General features: G+C 42.1%; 1 protein-coding gene across 2 annotated transcripts in view; it reads left to right on the top strand.

Annotated features, from left to right (window-relative positions):
* TMEM199 (transmembrane protein 199) overlaps positions 1-20,322 on the top strand; it is a 284,878-nt gene extending 264,556 nt beyond the window's left edge. For both annotated transcript variants that reach the window (XM_044054382.1, XM_044054381.1), the window contains exon 6: positions 19,040-20,322. In XM_044054382.1, coding sequence (XP_043910317.1) covers positions 19,040-19,135 — 96 coding nt within the window. In that variant the 3' untranslated portion in view covers positions 19,136-20,322. The remainder of the gene's footprint in view (positions 1-19,039) is intronic.
* The last annotated feature ends 271 nt before the right edge of the window (positions 20,323-20,593 follow it).

Consider the following 20,593-nt stretch of genomic DNA (forward strand, 5'->3'; position numbering starts at 1 on the left):
ACCCTTCATTATTTTCCATGCTGACAGGGTTTTCCTCAGGACTAACCCTTCTTTTATGCCTAAAGTGGTGTCCAGTGTGGCTCTCAACCAAAATATCCATGTGCCTCCTTTCTTCCCTAATCCTCAAAATAAAGGGGAAAGGATCCTGCACTCCTTGGATGTGCACAAACAGCTCACATTCTACCTTGATAGGACTAAGCCCTTCAGAAAATCTGACCAGTTACTAGTCAGCTTTGCAGCAGAGGGCAAGGCCATTTCAAAGCAAACAGTTTGCAAATGGATAGCACATTGCATCCATTTCTGCTACAAGCACCCTGGGAAACCAACCCCTCAGGGAGTCGGAACACATTGCACTAAGGCAACTTCTACCTCTACAGCATTCCTCAGGGGAGTCCCTACCAGGGACATCTTGGAAGCTGCTACATGGAGTTCTGTACGCAACTTCACCAAGCATTTCCACCTGCCTATCTTTTCCAAATCCAGGGCAGGTTTTACAACAGCAGTCCTGCAAGGCATTCTAGCCAGCCCTAACTCTTCTTGCCTGCCCCCACCCTTCTTCAGCTTTGGGAATCTACTCAAGTGTGATGACTGCAACAGTGAAACACGAAGAACATAGTACAGTTGTGTACATTTTCCATAAATGTAGATGTTTGAGTGTATTCACTGTTGCAGTCCTGGTTTCCCTCCCTCCAGCACCCTGGTTTTCTCTCTTTCTCTCTCTAAACTCTCTATGCCTTTTACTACCCCCCCTCTTCAGGGGTATTGGTATTCACTTTTTACTGGTGGTGTTTTCCCCCACCATAACTTAGCTCCCTATTGGGGGGCTCCTGACATTTGGGGCAAGAAAAACTGATGTAATGGCATTGGCTGCCTGTTTTTATACCCCTGACGACCTGACGTCAGTCCTGGAGCAACAGCATCCGACACAGAAATACTAAGTCTCTGGTATTCGGGCCGACTGAAGTCTACCTGCAGGCAGATAACCCAAGTGTGATGACTGAAACAGTGAATACGCTCAAACATCTACATTTATGGTAAGTGTACACAACTGTACTTTTTACTGCATGGCTCACAGGATGATTTGGAACTGATTTAATGAACTGGGCACTGCAAGAGACGGTAGGGAATGGTGGGAGTGAACATGTGTTAAAACTCTCCTATCTTGGGGGATGGAGGTATCCAATCCACTGAAGTGCTGACAACCACTGAAGGACTTAAGTACAGCATGAAGCATATGGGCTAGGGATGTGAATTTGGCAGTGCTAAGATTCTAATTATGAGCATTATGGAGCGCATGTGTAGGGGAATGCATAGCAGCCCCTTACTGTGTTAGATGCACATGCCAGTTGTCAGGGGTTAGGGTAAGGCAATATAAGGAAAAACCTTTACAGCTGCACAGATGACAGCCGCACCATGATCTGATCTTAATCAGCCAAAAAAAGTGGAACCCAATCCTTGTGATTACTCAAGTGGTCAGAAGGCAATATTCAGGGTGGGGGTGGGGGGTAGATGATAGAAAAAATAATGGACCACAAAACTTGGACAGAACTAGAGTTGACTGCCTTAAACTTTGTGGAGCCTGACGCCGCAGATGGTGAAGCTTCCAAGTTAGAAGTGGAGCCCGTATTCTGCCTGACTTGTGCAGAGAACCTCCTCTCACCAGTCCAGCTTTGTCCTCCATAGCGTACTTTCCTGCTGCCTGCAAAAGATTTGATGAGATGAATGAGAAACATTTGATGTTTGGACCTTGACCAATTGCATGGACCCCTTTTTACAGTAGTCCTGTGGTTCTTTAATGGGGAAACATTCTGATTTTGGACCTTGGCTAACAGCATGAACCCCTTCTCATTTCTTACTGCAGTGGTCATGCAGTACTTTCTTAGATGTTTGATACTAGCTTTTACTATTTCTTCAATAAGATCCATTTAGTATTAATTTTCATTTTTCATATAACCATAATTATTAAGTAATTTGCTTCTTTTATTTTAGAAGGCTTATCTATAGGATTATTTTTTTCCTGCTTTCTGATAGGGAGCATGTTCCCCTTGGCACATTTATTTATAGTCGAGAAGGTCACTTTTCCTTTATTTGAGCCAACAGTGTAGATGGAATTAAAGGTTTCTGTTTTCAGATATTCTGTTTTTGATAGCGCTGCCACCTTGGTGAGCTAAATTTCTGGGTTAAAGACATTGCCTATACGTTCTGCTTACTTTGTTTCACAAGGAAAACATAAGTTCATGCGTAGGTGATAGGTTAGGTGCCCTTGCAGGTCATTTTAACCTAGCCAATTTCCCTTTTAGTGCTTAAATTAACCTATCCCGTTTGTTACTGAATTGACCTTACCCATCCCATTGTCAAGTATATAATACTCCTTGTGAGAATAACTGGGATCATACCATACATAATTTGAAGGGGACCCATGCATGGGATAAAGCATTTAGGAAAGCTGGCTCTGTCCATTAGTAGTACAGGGGATAGTCCTGTGGTAAATTTTCTGTTTCCCATCTATAGATCCAAGTTGCGCTTGAATACCGACGGGGATGAGCTTTGTTTTATGTAGACGGGGATCCTGTTCCAGTGCAGCTGTAATTTTTGCGAGATAGTTCTGTCCCTCCAAACCATTTTGTTAATGGTGGAGAAGAGGTTTATATCCTTAGTGTTTCTGATGCCATTTGACTTACCATTGTGCAGTAAATCCATCAGTAATTGGTTGGAGGATGCCTTGTATGCTAGACACAAGTCCTTTCAGTCTGTAGGATACAGGCTATTGTTATGTTTTCAGTCCGTCCATATAGGACATGTTGTTTAGACCTGTCATCCTTTTAGTAAGGTATCTCTGGGCATTACATTGATGTATGTGTCTGGACAAATGCATGTCAAAGGGGAGGCATTATACTCAATGACTGGCATAATAAGGGCAGAGTAAAGGGGATAATGACATCCCTAGATCTAGACACAGTCCTTTTTTTATAAGCTATGCAGTACAGAAGGAGCTTTCTTGCGAGAATGGGCACATGTTAGTCAAACGTTAGGTCACTCCACGAGATCCCAAATCCAGGACAATTGGGTCAACTGCTAGGAGTGTATTGTCAGTGTGGTAGTTCCCCAGGGTCGATGACTTTCCGAAAGGATACTATTGATGCATTTTTTTTTGGCATTTAATTTCTGTCCCTGATTTTGCTGCTAGTTAGTTACTTAACTTAGTTAGCCCAAGCCCTTTGGTATTTGTATCTACTTCAGAAGAGTAGATGTTAACAGCCCAGGGGCCTGCTAGACTCCACTGGTTTATGGCCTCTTTGTGGAGGAAACTTTTCCTTTTTTGATTTCCTCCTTCCTATCTGTGAACCAGTTGGCAGTCCAGCAGGTGACATAGGGTTTTGTTCCCAGTTTATTTAGCTTTTCTACTGTGCCTGTCTGGGGGATTGTAATATCCTATAAACCTTATGATCTTTGGCCAGGTTGAGGTATGTGGTTTGTGCTATTTTACCTTTATCCTTTGCTTTGGTGATCTTTTCAAAAAACCGTCCACTAGTTTGAGTAAAGGGTTCCTATTAGATTGTCGAAACTCCATTTACGCGAATATGAAATCATCGACACGTATTGCGTGAAATACGTAATCGTCGAATGTGCAAAACCGCGAAATGTCGAAGTGTTTTGGTTGGCCCGTCTGTGGTATAGCTCTGTAAGGTAAGTGTGCGATAGTTACGGACCTTAGGGTTAGGGTGCGGGTTAAGGTAAGTGTATAGAAAGGGAATGTGTGTAAGATTTAGTGTAGTGTTAGAAGTAGGGTTTTGTTAAATGTATTTATGTGTATTATTTATTTTGTTTGGGTAGATCTCTGTAGGGGAAGTGTGCGGTAGTTACGGACCTTATGGTTAGGGAGGGGTTAAGGGTAGTGCATAGATAGTTGTGTATGTGGGGTTTAGTGTAGGGTTAGAAGTTGAGTTTTGGTGCTTTACTTTAGGGTTAGGAGTAGGGTTTGGTTAGTGTATTTATGTGGTTTATTTATTTTCTTTGGGTACTGCGGTGGTGGTGCTGCGGTAGCATTGTCGCCTCATAGCAAGACGTTGTCCCATTCGATTCTCGGCTAGAGTGTCTTCTGTGTGGAGGCATACATGAATGGGACGTGCCTTCGTTGAAGGTTGTGCGTCAGGGCTGGTAACCAGGTACGTAAAAATCCACTACCAATCATTAGCGGACCGGAGTTCCGCTGTGGCGACCCCTAACCGGGAAAAGCCGAAAGACGCAAACAAATTTATTTTCTTTGGGTAGGTAGCATGTAGCAGGTGGTGGGGTTGGCTGACTATGAACGTTTGATATTTAAAATTTTGCGGTTTAGTGCGTTCAGTATTTTTGTAGTTCGAGTAATACGTGTCGCTGTTTTGGTATTCGATGTAATGGATTTTTGTTGTTTTAATATAGACCCTGAGTAAGCATGACCTGCACCTGATGAATCTAAACTGATATGGGTCCATTGTTGGAGGTTACCTATGTCCTTATTGATTCATTCAATGATGAGCCTTCACACGACTTTGCATGTGAGGCTGATCAGACCTATGGGCCTGTAATTGTCTAGGCTTGTTGAAGGTTCTCTCCTACACAGAGAATGATTGCTGCTATTCTCTATTCACTTAGTAAAAAAAACAGTGTGAAAGCTGAGGTTGAGCAGTTTTGTTGGGAGGTAGTAGTGAAGATGTAATGCCATTTAAGATGCATCTAGAATTATTGTCAGGACCCTTCTGTGCAGTATTTTTAGCTTAAGGTAGCGCATTTGAGATGACCCAGTTTTAGGTGCATTTTGATGGACATATGGAGGAGAGAGAGAGTGATAAAGTTTGAGCTGAATTTCAGCCAGTAGGTTCACTGTATTTTCATTCTCCGTATAAGTAACATTGTTTGCAGTCAGCTCAGTCCATTGCTGGATTGTGCTTTTGAGATTATGAGCATAACGTAAAAAAAAAAAAAAAAAAAAAAAAAAAAAAAAAAAAATCCTGTGATTGTCTCTGGCTGTTTTAGCCTCAAGCTTGACTTTGGTGGTTTTGTTAAGATCCTGAGTTGTTCCCTTGATGAGGGCTCTTTCATTCTGGGAATTACTCTTCTTTTTGGTCAAAATTTTCTTCCTTTTTATTGTAGAGCTTGTTGGTTTACTTCCATTACGTGGGTTTGTTTTTAGGTTTGTCCTGTGCTTGTTCCTGCAGGGTACAGCTGCATATATGCAGCTGTTTACATTTTGGTACAGTGTGGTGGTGTACATTTCTGTGTGTTCAGTGGCACTAACTAGATTTGATGGGGATTTGAAGCTTGCCAGTGTGTCACTTAGTAGTAGGTATTTTGTCTTAAAGAAATTTCTAAAGGTACCTTGGGTGGAAAGGATCTCTGGTTTCAATTTTATTTCGAAATAGACCATCCTATGGTCAGCTTAATGAATGGTAATGATATTCAAAGAAGATGCAGGATGCCCTCATATTAGAAAGGACAAGCACCAAGATGATCTCCAAGTGGGTACTATGACTGATTTGCTCAGGGCATTTGTATTGACAAAGTCCATGAATCTCTGGATTAGTGATGGTGTAAGTTTCACAGTCTTGGATAATTTAGATCACCTAGGAAAAAGGTATTGGGTTTAATACTGCCTAGCTACAGAAACTAGAGTCATTCATTGCAGCTTTTTTTGGATCATAGAGAGAGTTCTGTACTTTGGTAATATGTGGTACGGGACCTTTCTGATGTTTGTTTGGACATGAAGAAGCTCTAATGCATCATACTGCTTTACCAGCCTTGATGTGAATCTCTTCTGGATAAAGATCGAGACACCTTCACCTTTTTCTTCCCCCTCCTGCATAGTTGCAGGTCTAAAGATGTGGAAGGCAGCATAGCCCAGGACAGTCAGGGTGCTCTCCATTTTAGACCATGTCTTGGTCGCTACACAGAAGTCAATATCCTCCAGGATGAAAAGAGCTTGTAAGTAGTACAAGTAATACCTTCAGATTTCTTTGTGCTTATTCCGTTATGTTGGCAACTTTATCAGGTTGGCATTTCCTTAAAAAGTGATGATTGGAGTGGACAATCTTTGCCACCAATCAGAACTGTAGAGGGGACAGATCTAGGCCATCCCTGGTGAAGCAGTGTGGTCTGTCACTCGTATCCTCCCAGGCTGACAAATGTTGGACCCCCTTCAGCTGTCACCAAAAACTTAGCCAATTAATGAAGTCCATTAATTTTGCTCATATTACGGCATCATCCGTGGAGAAGTTAGAATGATGCTCATTGCTAGGCTCATGACTGTCTGGGAGTCGGTTAGAGCTCCATGGTGTCTCTTCATGTAGTCCAGGGAAGTACAACTCACATGATTGACGCCGACATGAACTGCGACACAGTCATACTGGTATTTGTTCAAGGACTTGAGTACATGTGTTATCTGACAGACCCTGGCATCAAACGAGCAGCTGTCACTTTGTCGTGTTCAGCCTGGTAAAAGGTACATCTATATGTCTTACAATGGAATCGCTTATTAAAGAATGTCTGGTTGGGTTGATGCCTGCCTTACAGGTTCATCATCTGTGATTTTGGAACTACTTGTGCTACGTAAGGAGGTAGGCTTAACTTACTGAGCATGCATTGTGCCTGTGTTGTGTTTTGAAGGTCTTTGAGGTTAAGGCAAGTTGCTCTTTAGAACCTCTGCATATGGTAGATTATCATGTGTATTGTGATGGCCTTGCAAAACTGTGGAATGGTATACTGCAGACAGTTTTGGTAGCCGAGTTTACTAGGTTAGATTTTTGCATCCAAGAATATTGTATATGTACATCTGGCATTTACTGTTATGCTGTTTGAGTAGTAGGTGATTGTCAAACAGAATGAGACAATTCATGCACTGTTTTAAGGTGCCCATCTCAGTCCAGCTGGGTACAGAACTACTGGTCCATGGTTTTGACAGGAATGACTCTGGGGGCAGGGGTGACTATAACTGCTTGGATTTTGGTTAATTTAAAATAATGTTTGGGTGTTCTTGGCATGGAGTGTTTTAAAGTTCAGTGCAAAACAATTACCCTGGAAAACCTACCACCAGAAGGAACCAATAAACTATTAATAAAAACTCACCAATATAACACTAAAAATAGTGCAAGCAGTATCGGTACACTCTTCTTTTTCTTTCGGCTGTTCCCATTAGGGATCGCCACAGCAGATCATCTGTTTCTATTTCTTCCTGTCTTCTGCATCTTGCTCTGTCACACCAACCACCTGCATGTCCTCTCTCACCACATCCATAAACCTTATCTTAGGCCTTCCTCTTTTCCTCTTACCTGGCAGCTTCATCCTTCGCATCCTTTTCCCAGTATACCCAGCATCCCTCCTCAGCACATGTCCAAACTAACGCAATCTCGGCTCTCTGGCTTTGTGTCCAAACCATCCAACCTGGGCTGACCCTCTAATATACTTATTCCTAATCCTGTCTACCCTCGTCACACCCAGTGCAAATCTTAACATCTTTTACTCTGCCATGTCCAGCTCTGACTCCTGCCTTTTTGTCAATGCCACTGTCTCCAACCCATATAACATAGCTGGTCTCACTACCCTCTTGTAGACCTTCCCTTTCACTCTTACTGGTACTCGTCTGTCACAAATCACTCCTGACACTCTTCTCCACCCACTCCACTTTGCCTGTACTCTCTTCCACACTCGCCATTAATCTGAACTGTTGATCCCAAGTATTTAAACTCATCCACCTTCGTCAACTCTACTCCCTGCATCCTTACCATTCCTCTGTCCTCCCTCTCATTCACACACATATATTCTGTCTTAGTCCTGCTGACCTTCATTCCTCTCCTCTCTTAGAGCATATCTCCACTTCTCCAGGGTCTCCTTAACCTGTTCCCTACTCTCACTACATATCACAATGTCATCTGCAAACATCATAGTCCACAGGGACTCCTGTCTGATCTCGTTTGTCAACCTGTTCATCACCACTGCAAATAAGAAAGGTCTCAGAGCTGATCCTTGATGTAATCCCACCTCCACCTTAAATGCATCTGTCACTCCCACTGCAGATCTCACCGCTGTCAAACTACCCTTGTAGATATCCTGTACCACTCTTACATACATCTCTGCCACTCCCGACTTCCTCATACAATACCACACCTCCTCTCTAGTCACCCTGTCATATGCTTTCTCTAAGTCCACAAAGACTCAATGCAACTCCTTCTGACCTTCTCTCTACTTCTCCATCAACACTCTCAGAGCAAACATCGCATCTGTAGTGCTCTTTCCAGGCATGAAACCATACTGATGATCACTAATCATTACCTCAATTTTAACCTAGCTTCTACTACTCTTTCCCATAATTTCATGCTGTGACTGATCAGTTTTGTCCCTCTGTAGTTACTACAGCTCTGCACATCACCCTTGTTACTCTACTAAACAATTTTATCAAATGTCTTAGCCAGGTGAATAGTTTAATGGGGAGAGACTTGCAAAATGGTATTACATGCTTATTGTCATCAGCCAGTAAACTGGGGGGGGAGAGGGGGAATACTGTTAAATTATCATATGGGGCAGGCAACAACAGAAACACTAAGTTTAAGAACACAGCTACAGTGATGTGGTAGCAATCTCTTTTGACAACCACGTGGCCAAAGTGGTTCGAAAAACATTTTATATAGCCCACCTAATCATGAAGGGATTCACATCTAGATCAGGGGAGGTCATTGTGCCTCTTTACTCATCCCTCATCAGACCCATAATTGAGTACAGTGCCCCTTTTGGGATGTACCTTACCAGACACCTGCAGCAACTGGAAAGACCCCAAAAGTACCTCACCAAAAGGATCAAAGTGCTCAAACAGATGCCATATGCTGCCCGGTTAAAGAAACTCCAGCTCTACTCAGTGGCATACCGCCTGCTCAGAGGCGATCTGTGCTTGACGTATAAAGCCATGTCCAACCCGGAATTAATGGACATGCTGCACCTCAGAAAATCCAAATCCCATCGAGCTACGAGCTCGAGAGAATTGAACCTCAGCACTGAAATAAATAGGACATGCTGGAGGGACAGATTCATAACCCAGAGGCTCCCTTCACTCTGGAATAAAATCCCAGTCCAGGTTAGGCAGAGTCCCTCATTGACTGTCTTCAAGAGGAAGTGGATGGGAGATCGTAGGTTTACCCTGGGTATCACTTCTGTGTCACTGTTAGACAGAGGCACAGTATACTAACCTCGAAAAAGGGCATAGCAAAATTAATTTAAAATGGGTGGTGAAAGCCAAACACACTCTGGCTAGGCTTATAAATGCCCTAGGGCAGATAGCCTAGTATGAACCTATGAACCTGTAAGAACATAACTATAGCAATGTGGGTGGGAGAGAAAAACTGCTGGACCCTTAGTTCTGAGCTGACTGGCCTGGAACTGCCTTAATGCAAACACTAGACCTGAACTAGCCTGACATACACGCAGTAGAAAAAATGAAATTGGGGTTTAATTCCAACAGTTCACTTAATAACAAAATGCAATGCACAACTGTGTACCAGAAGTACTAGTATAGGCTTAAAGACCTTAACTAAAGGAGATACAGACTATTAAAATGTATTTAAAAATGGGGATGAAATATCTTAGCTTTGTTTCCAATCCCTTTTTATTTTTTTATTTTGTGTACCATCCCCTCCTTTAGGCTTAAGGTGGCTGTGGAGACCAGTATGAATTAGCATATTCATTTGCCAGTTGTCATCTCTCGTGCTTAGAGAGTATCACTTTAACAGTGTGAGGTACCGTGTAGACGGATCAGAGCCATTAAATGATATCCAGCTGTTTGATTTATTCAGAAGAAGTGTGAATGCAGTAACATTGTTGAACAATGTCAAAGTGTTTTTAATTGCGTTATACTCTTATGTGAGGCATTGCAAAACTTTGCAAAGCTGTTTCTTACAGAACTTTCTATACACCCATAGCTTTGTTTTGTAATGATTGGCTGTGACTTGGTCTTCCTCAAAATGCTTGCAAACCATTACAAGCTGGATGTGGGCTCTAGGCTAAGGTCTTCTGTTGGGGCCATTGTTATCAAGGTGTTACGTTCCCTCTTGGCTGAACTGAAATGACGGCTGTGTCTTGTTAATTCCTCCAGTTGGAGATGAACAGTGTCAGATATGAAAGTTATGGAATTGAGTACAGCTGTGCTTGCAGGCAGTATCCATCTACCATGCCCCTCTGCTTCCTTTCTTTTGTTTTTTCTTTCACTTGGCCCAAAACTGGAAGGGTAGGAGAGGGAATATTGCATAGTGGGATATCGGGGGAGGGGTTAGAGGCTTTTAAAAGTATTTTATGTGCAGAAAATTGTAGTACTTGTAGTGAACGTTGTGTTGGTTTCTGCAGCTGGAGCTCCGCTGATACATCCGGCATTATTGCAGCTATCTAAATTTCATATATTCAGTCTCTTAGGGTACATTTTATGAATTCTTTTACATTTAAAGCAGAAGTTACAAGCATTCTGTTGCTTTTTATTCCAAACAGCATGGCCACTCTACATCCAAGCAGTATTTCAACACCATATTTCAGATAGAGGAGTAATATTTATCTTTAGCTTTGATAGGGTCATTGTAACCTATTATCTTGTTTTGAATATAAGAAGAGTTGTGCATAGCTGTTTACTTTCCCCTTAAACTTCATTGATATTGGTTCTATTTTAAGACAGTCCTGAAACATGAGAGAGATGTCTCGTTTTTTCTGCATGTAGTACAGTCTGATTATTGGAGTGTAATATGGTAATGCAGTGTACTGAAACTGGACATTCTTAAATTGACATCTTGGTATATTTTATAAGTAGTGGGTACTCAGAAACATATAATGCACTTTACAGTCCTGTTTATAGTAGGATTGCAAAGTACATTGTATAGGACCAATTTAATAACTGCTGTAGAATTACGGTGCTCTTGTTGGAAATTGACATATGCAAATGCAGCAATCAGGGGTTGAGGCTACCATAACTTAGCCATGTGAAGTTGTGGCTGTCTCTCTACAGAGTACTTTTTAGAATTTCTGTGTAGCCATTGATAGCAGTGGGGGTAGTTTCACCTCATTACTGACATTCTGTCTTGCCTTATATAAGTGGTACATTTTGAGTTATCTCTGCTTAATATCAGAGCTTTGGCCGGCTAACATCTACCTGAAATCAGCTGGACGTATAAGTGAATTTAAGTACACTTTTATCTGCTCTTTTGCATATAGTACTGTATTTAATTTATTTGTGTTTTTCACTAAATATTAATGCAACTGAAGTTGTGGCTGTCTCTACAGTTAGTTCCCCACCCACCCTCCCTGTTCTTGTTTTGGTTTTAATGTTTGTGGCTTTGAAATTGCCTACCCCTCTTGTAGATTTGTATTTGGATACTCCTTCTGGGCCCATCTCATTTGCTCACTCAACTGAGCGCAGTGAGATCATATTCTGATTTCAGGCACTCCTACTGTGTACAAAGAGAGCATTTGGGAAGGACAACCCCTGTAGCCTCTTAATCCTGCTCTGTTCCCTCCCTCAAAAAAAATGTAAATATACACACACATACATATACATATATATTTTATTCAGCTGCTCTTACTGTAACTGTCTTAGTTGCTCTTCTGCTTGCTGTTATCTGTTCAGTCGCTCTTACTCTGCACTTATTACTGCTTGTTAGTAGCCTTCTAATTTACTGCCTTCTGCACTTGTTTTTTAGTCATTTGTTAATGTAATTGCATTTATTTGAACTGTATTTGCCGTAGTGTTGCTACACACTCTGGTGTGCTGGCCTGCACTACAATTTGATTTGTAGTTACTGCTGTTTTAGCTGCTTTTCTGTAACAAAAAAAATTCTAAGCTTGTTTCCTGCCTTTCCTGTAACTAGTCAAGTCCAGATACAGACTTGCTGTATCCAGGACTGTTGGTAAGCTTCTGAGCCCCCCAAGCCTTTCTGTGTTGGAGGGAAGCCTTCTAGCTTATCAGTGGGAGTGATAAGCACTAGGTAGCCTATCTACCACGGGAAGAGTGGGTTTTGGCTCTGATATAGTAGTTCATTGGCCGTTTGGGGAGTTTTTCCATCTCTTTCTACTTTCTGGTTAAAAGCCCGTTTTGCATTTGGTCCCCGCCTTTCCTATAGTGTAGTCCAGATACAGATTTTCTGTATCCAGGACCCTTTGTAAGCTTCTGAGCCCCCCAAGCCTTTCCGTGTTGGAGGGAAGCCTTCTAGCTTATCAGTGGGAGTGGTAAGCATCAGGTAGCTTATCTACCACAAGAGTAGTGGTCCCTGGCCCAGAAAATGTAGCCATTGGCTGTTTGTGCAGTTTTTTTACAAATCTTAAAGCCACACTTGTGCCTGTTTCCCACCTTTCCTATAACTAGCCTAGTCCGGTTCAAGAGTTGCTGTATCCAGGATTGTTAGCAAGCTTTTGAGCCCCCCCCCCAAGTCTTTCTCTGTTGGAGGGAAGCCTTTTAGCTTATCAGTGGGAGTGGTAAGCACTTGGGTAGTCTATCCTCCACAGAAAGAGTGAGTTTTGGCCCAGAAATTGTAGTTTATTTGTCCGTTTGGGCAGTTTTCCATCTCTTTCAACTTGCTAGCTTAAAAGCCTACGTTTGTACTTGTTCCCTGCCTTTCCTGTAACTAGCCTAGTCTAGGTACAGATTTGCTGTATCCAGGATTGTTAGTAAGCTTTTGAGCCCCCCAAGCCTTTCTGTGTGGAGGGAAGCCGCCTAGCTTATCAGTGGGAGTGATAAGCATTAGGTAGCCTATCTACCACAAGAGGAGTGGTTCCTGGCCCACAAATTGTAGCTATTGGCCGTTTGGGCAGTTTTTTTCCATCTCTTTCAATGTTCTGGTTTAAAAGCTGCACTTGCGCTTGTTTCCCACATTTCCTGTAACTAGCCTAGTCCAGATACAGAGTTGCTGTATCCAGGACTGTTGGTAAGCTTCTGAGCCCCGCAAGCCTTTCTGTGTTGGAGGAAAGCCTTCTAGCTTATCAGTGGGAGTGGTAAGCACTAGGTAGCCTGTTTACCACGAGAGGAGAGGTTCTTGGCCCAGAAATTGTAGTTTATTGACCATTTGGACAGTTTGTCTGTCTCTCTCAACTTTCTGGTTTAAAAGACCACATCTGCACTTGTTTCCCATCTTTCCTGTAACTAACCTACTGGGTAGCACTAGAAAGCCTTAAACTGCCTTCTAGCTTAGAAGAGAGACTTTGGAGTGATTAAGTATCAGTTTTCTGTACTTTCTTGCTGTACTTAACTGTTTTCTTCCTAAACACAGATTTTCCAGTGTTTATTGTGATTTAAAAGATAGTTTTTTTCACATATTATACTTATTTGACTGCCTGCACTTTTAAAAAGTTGTTTTGTGTTTAAATAATTTGTTTAACTGTTGTAGGTTACACACTAAAGTGCGATAGCCTTTTCAGATCGTTTGTAATCGTTTAAAGCTGTTTTAAGTGTATTTTTTACAGTTTTTGCCTTATCTTTTCAAAAAATCAAGAAAACCAAAAAATTCCTTGTTTCCAGCCTTTCTAAGATAGTATAGTCCAGTTTTCAGGCTAGTGCTGAATTCAGGGCTGTGATACTGGTTTCTGAGTTGCCCATACCTTACTTGGATAGAAGGAAGTTTCTCTGTTCACCTGTGAGAGAGGGGAGCTTTGAACAACCTATCTGTTCCTGGAGGAATGGTTCCAGCCCAGAAGTTAGTAGTTTATTGGCCATTTTTGGGCTACTTTCTATCTCTTTCATTTCCCTACTATAAAAACCATGTTTGCACGGTTTTGCGCACAGGGCAGTGCCGGTTAGCTACGGTTAAATTATTCCCGGCTCCACAGTCTCCTCTTCAGTTTTTCCCTTGAAACAAGTGTAACTCTCAACCTAAGCACTCAAAAAGCATTTTACAGCCCAGCACTTGCTCAGACCTAATAGCAAGCACTAATATACCCTGACACTGATTGCCCAGAAGGGCAAGGCTCTTTATTCACCCCTCACCAACCAAGCGACTAAGCAGCTCACCCTACTATTCAGGCATGACCAAAGGGCAACTTCAGGTGCACTCTCCAGTCCAGCTGGTGAATCTGGGTGTCCTGAGGCAATGTTACAACTGCCTCATGTACACAGACAACCCTCTCCTCCTACCACGAAACACTAACATACGCGAGAGATGCAATTATACAGCCAAACTGGAAGCTAAGCTGTTTCCACCCAAGACTGGAACAGACAGTCAAGAGGAGAAGGTTAACACTTGCACCACAACTCCAGCCGCACACAGACCTACTAAAACAGCACTGGCAAAAAATACACAAAATCATACTCCGAGGCTCTAAATAAAAACCTGCAAAAGCATCAAAGACCTCCAAAACAGAAACCCAAACAACCTGCACTTCCCGTCACAAACCAGACAATACATAAAACACAAAATCAGTGTGCCGCACAATCTCAGCCCTTAAGGGGAAATAACATACCCAACACACTAGTAATAGGTGACTCTATAGTCAGGCACACTGACGTCCCACTCACTAGGCTGGACAAGCAGAAGGTTACTGTTAGCTGCCTGTCGGGAGCCAGAATCTGCCACATAACACAAGCACTCAGGTCACTCCAGAACAAGTACAAATATGACTCTGTCATTGTTCATGTTGGTGTGAATGACCTGAGACGTACCTCCCTCTACTACATGAAAAGAGACATGGAAGAGCTCTCTGATCATGTAGCCAAGGCTGGTATGACCCTGAACCTGAGTAGCATCCTGCCCTCACCAAGAATGATACCCCAGTATAAAGAAAAAAATGATCAATTTCAACAATTGGCTAAGCTTCTGGTGTCATTCAAAGGGGATCCAGTGTCCGTCAGCCTGGGACGACATGCTTGACGAGCCACGTTGCTTCGCAAGAGACGGCTTGCACCTGTCATCCCTAGGCTTTCGAATACTGGCTAAGGCACTTGCTGCCCCCATAGTGCCTTTTTTAGGCAAGGCTCAAAAGTCAAACCCACCTCTGTAAACAGCACAATTAACAAAAAACTGGGGGTTATGCTACTCAACGCCAGGAGTTTAAATCTCAAAATGCACATGCTCTAAGCACTCCTCAGTATGGAGAACGTCGACATCTGTGCAGTAACTGAAACCTGGTTCAAGGCTTCAGCGAGCACTCAAGCACTTCATACCACATGTTTCGGCCACAGAACATGGACCGAAACACAAAAGGAGGGGGTGTATCCATATTCATCAAGGATACCTACACCTCCAGGTTAATGGTGCAGCATACCACTGAGATTATCCATGTGCAACTAACATCAGGCAAATCTGCAGTGCAAATTGTGGCCTGCTACATATCACCCTCCATGACCCAGGACCACCACTCTACCTTTCTGGAGACAATGGAAAACATGAAGGGTCCTACAGAACACTCTGATATTGGGCGATCTCAATTACCCTACCATTCACTGGGAAAATTACTGGAGTACAAATTCCCAGGCCCAGCGCTTCCTGGAATTCATCAACTCAAACGCCCTGGATCAGCTGGTAAACTCCCCTACCAGAGGTGAAAAGACATTGGGCCTGGTCATTACCAACATGGGTGACAGGTGTTCCACACCAGAGGTCAACCCGTCACTGGTTAGATCAGACCATAAACTAATCACTCTGGATGTCCACACCCCACCACCACCACCCCCAACTAAGGAAACCACAGTTAAAAACTTTTCTAAAGCAAACTTCACCTTACTTAAGACAGAGGTGGTAAGTTTCACAGCCCCCACGCTAAAGGATAAAGCTGCCCAAGATACAGAAACTTTTACAAATGCACTCTATGAGCACCTACAAGGATGCATGGATCGTGCCATCCCTAGCAAAACCAAGACTCACTCCTCTAAGAGAAGGAAACCGGTTTGTTTGGACCCCTGCAATAAACAGGCTATACAATAGAAGGAGGAAACTAGTTCAGAAAAAAAGCAAATCCCAAGAAGGAAAGACATCCCTGATCAGTATCCGTAAGAAACTAAGGTCCCTCATGAAATCATCCAAGGCTAACTTCGAAAGAAAAATAGCCAAGGATTCAAAAGATAACCACAAAGCTTTCTTTAACTGTGTTAAGAATCTAAGTGGCAACTCGCAGATATGCACTGAACTAGTGCAAAATAGCACAAAATATACTGAACCTACTGATATTGCCAACATCCTGGCAGATAGATTCAGTGCAAACTTCACCCGCATCTCACCTCCAAAAGGGTCCACAACAATACCGGAAAAGTGTAGTGTCCCAAAAATCACAGATGCACAGGTGAAAACAGCCCTTTCAAAAGCCAAAAACACAGCGTCAAAGGGACCAGATGGTGTCCCAGGCTGCATCTTGCACGATCTACAGAACGAACTAACCCCCCACTTAAACACACTGTTCAACCTCAGCCTCTCCACAGGCTACGTGCCCATAGAATGGCGCACATCAAAGGTTATTCCTGTCCACAAAGGAGGGGCCACAACTGACCCTGGTAACTATCACCCCATAAGCCTGACTAGCCTGGTCTGCAAGGCTATGGAGCGCATCATCATGGAACTCAGTAACAAATACATTGGGAACCTCCAAACACTTGACCCAACCCAGTTCGGCTTTAAGGGCAGATCATGCCTACTAAACCTGGTTAACTTCTTCGAGACAGTCACCAAGGCCATAGACGAGGGAAAGGTGGTTCACACAGCCTATCTTGACCTCGCCAAGGCTTTCGACACCATTCCCCACTTGGGTGTTACAGAAAAACTCACCAGCCTGAACATAAACCCCTATGTCACGCGATGGGTTGCCAAGTGGCTTACAGACTCAACTCACACGGTAAGAATAGCGGGCTCCAGGTCCGACTCTAAACCAGTCAAAAGTGGTGTCCCACAAAGCTCGGTCCTGGGACCCCTACTATTTGGCATATACTTCTGAGAAGTACAGACAAACACAGGAGGACTATGGCTAACTAAGTTTGCCAATGACTGCAAACTGGGAGCCATAATTGACTCTCCGGCTGACACGGACATCCTCCAAAAGGGTCTTACTGAGACGGACACCTGGTGTCAAAGTCATGGCCTCAAGCTAAATACCAAAAATTGCATAGTCATCCCGTTTGGGAAAAACAAAACATCCATGAATTACCACATAGGTGGCAGCCCCCTTAATACAGAAGAGGTAATAAGAGATCTGGGGGCCCAGGTAGATAGTAATCTCTCCTTTGACAATCATATTGCCAAAGTAGTTAGGAAATCATTCTATGTGGCCCATCTAAAGGGTTCGCATCTAGAAATAAAGAGGTTATAGTGCCCACTTGTCACTCATTAAACCCATCATAGAGTACAATGCCCCATTTGGGATGTACCTCACAAGACACTTCCAACAGCTGGAAAGACCACAAAAGTACCTCACCAGGATTACTGGCCTCAAACATATGTCCTGTGCAGCCCGACTAAAAAAACTCCGGCTGTACTCAGTGGCCTATCGCTTACTCAGAGGTGATCTCTGCCTGACTTACAAAGCCATGTCCAACTCAGAATTGATGGACATGCTCCACCTAAAGAAATCCAAGTCACTACAAGCCCACACGCTCTAGTGAGCTAAACCTTGCCACAACAATAAATAGAACATGCTGGAGGGATAGATTCCTGTCAGAGACTCCCCATGCTTTGGAACAAAATTCCAAATTACATTAGGCAGAGCCCCTCACTAATACTCTTCAAAAGAGAAACCTTGACGAGTGGATGGGTAATAGAAAATACACCCCTGGGATCACTTCATTGGTTCTGCTTGACAGAGGATCAGTTAATTAATCAATGGGGTGGCGAAAGCCGACACACTCTGGCTAGGCTTATAAATGCCCTCGGGCAGATAGCCTAGCACCTGCCTATGAACCTATGTGCTCAACCCTTGAAGTGCACAATGATTGAGATGGTATAGAGAGTTTCAAAGCCCAGCTTTACCATGCTATTTTGGAGTGAGGTGATTTACATCACAAAAAAGATGGTATACATTTCCACCTGTTCCTGTCTGTAATGAGTGGGGCTGTGAAGGTGTATAAGCTGGAATGTATAGGGTCGTATATTCTGGGGAAATGCTTAACGCAGTTGTACAAGCTGCATTAATAGTTTGATTCAAAGACAGGCAAATGAGCTTTTCTTCAGTTACTCTCATCTCTCTCTGAATCGCTTATCACCTTAGTGGTTACTAGAGAATACCAGCGAAGCAGTAGTAGTGTTGCTGTGATATTTTTTTCCTGAGTACACATAATGGTGGTGGTTTCTGCATTCCCATTTCCTGTCTTAAACTCTGTTTTTCCAATGTTATAAAATCATAATCTGGGAACAGAGTAACAAATGTAAAAACTGTAACCTAATGTACTAAGACTTGGTAATGTTTTGAAAGGAGTAACCTATAATCCACAGTCTTAACTTCCAAGAATGATTTGGTTGCCTTTTAATGGGACTGAAATATATTTGAATTATTCCATCTAATGCCCTAAAAGATTATAACCTTTTGCTTTATTATGACTTTTTTTTTAACTAGCCTTTCAAATAAGATGTAGGTTTTGCTAGATGCACTGTTTATCTGTGTTTAAAATGCTGACTTTAATGTTTGGCATGACAATTCTTAAGCTTTCAGTCTCATATTTCCAACGTTTAAGCTTTTATATTTTGTTGAGGTTGTAAAGTAGTACTGTTTTGTATCTTTTTTTCTCTCTCACTACATTTGTAGGATTATAAATTATGCCTTAATTCCTAAGTAATAAGTCGGAACTAATTTGACAGTTTTTACTTTCACATTTGTGAGTGTTAAGACATGCTTAGCGGTCCAAGTAATGTTTCTTAATGTAAAACTGAATCCAGGTTATATTTTATGTTTTCTGCTTGCAATCTAATTTATAGATCAAATATGCAGATTGCACCACTGTAGTTGTGCTGATGAATTTTCTTTCTTTTTTTTTTTTTTTTTAAGGTGGGTGTATGTATTATTCTTAGTGATGCATGTAAGTGAAGTGAATTTTTTTTATTTTGTATATTAATTATTTCCATATTAATTTTTCCAGAGGATCCTTTCAGCAGTAATTGCTGCTTCTGTTGTGGGTCTTGCAGAGTTGTACGTTTTGGTGAGGACAATGGAAGGAGAACTTGGAGAACTGTAGCATTTATGATGTAGATGGATCATGAACTTCAGAAAATGAAGTGGGGAGGGCTGTTGCTCTTCACTTTCTATTCACCTTACACATTTTCAGCAGAATTTGAAAGCTGCGGTCTAGCAAAAGCCTCAGGTTCCTGATAAGTGTCATCTTTTGGTTGGCAATTGTTTGTCTGTATCTAGCTTAGAACAGCCAGTGTAACCATGCAAAATCCTCCCCATCAGGATTAATTGTTGTCACACACCCAGAAATAACTGCACACTATGTTTGCACAGGCATATGAAAAGCTCTGTTTGGTATAGTTTTTTTCCTCCTCACCATGTTCTGTATTTGTAATGCATTGTTAATTCCATACCAAGTGGTACTAGACCCAGGAAGATGAACTATATGAAGAGCTGAAGTTGACCAGAGTAATGAGTTGTCATCGTGAACGTTTCTTTTTACTGTTTGTGGTGGCATCCTTGTATCTTGTGTGATATGCTTAGAGTGATTTCTGACAGCTGGATATCCATTGCTTTAATGAGTCTGAAAATCTTTGAATTTTGTTAAACTGTGTTATAGGAGAATATCCTGTGAGGTGCAAGGTCCTTAACTGATCTACTGCATCATGGTAGATGTTTTTATGAATGATCAGGGCACTGTTTTAGGGAAGCTTCTGCACATTCTGTGGTACTAAGTGGATGGCATCAGTTTATCCACCCTCCCCCTGTACCCACTCTAATGTAGTACTTAAGCATGGTGGAAACTGGTGGGGAACAGTTCTTCAGTTGCACAGTTAATTGAGAATTGTATGACTTTCTGTATGAAATTTTGTTTATTACAAAGTTTGATGCATAAGATGCAACATGTGCAGGAGTGTGTTCAAAATAAAAACTATATGTAAAGTTGTTGAAGTTTCAGGTAGCCGTCTTCATGAAATTGTCTCTGTGCCTTTGGAAACATTCCTTTCAGAAAATTAGCAGAAATACTTATGCTGCATCCTTTTACATTTTTCCTTTTTCTTGTTCTGTTACATTACTGATTTTCTGTTCTCTGTTTAATATAATGTTTAGTTTCTGCATATTTTTTTGTTAACTAATGTAAACCAGGGTACTAGAAGTATCTGCTCTGCTGCTCAGAGGTTCAGAACTAAGGGTTTGGTTGTTGTAATATGAGAACAATGACACTAAAATAAAATGCTGTCCCTTCTCCAAGTATGTGCACATTGAATTACTTGCGTTAGATAGTTAATTACATATTTAAACACTTGTTCCAAATAATGCAGTAATTTTGAAGACTTGTTATGGGTTATTTAAACTGTCCTTTCACAAACCTGCATATTTTGCAAACTGCTGGGCTCATTGGGAGTTGTATGGTTAACAGGTCACCAAGAAAAAAGTTGGTTCTTTCTTGGGACTTGAACTTTGTTTTGAAAAAAAAATTAACTCAGTCTCCCTTTGAACCTCCAACTAGCTTGTCTCTAAA

Source organism: Protopterus annectens, chromosome 13.part0, assembly GCF_019279795.1.
Source record: "Protopterus annectens isolate FY-2018-M chromosome 13.part0, PAN1.0, whole genome shotgun sequence".
Taxonomy (NCBI): Eukaryota; Metazoa; Chordata; order Ceratodontiformes; family Protopteridae; genus Protopterus; species Protopterus annectens.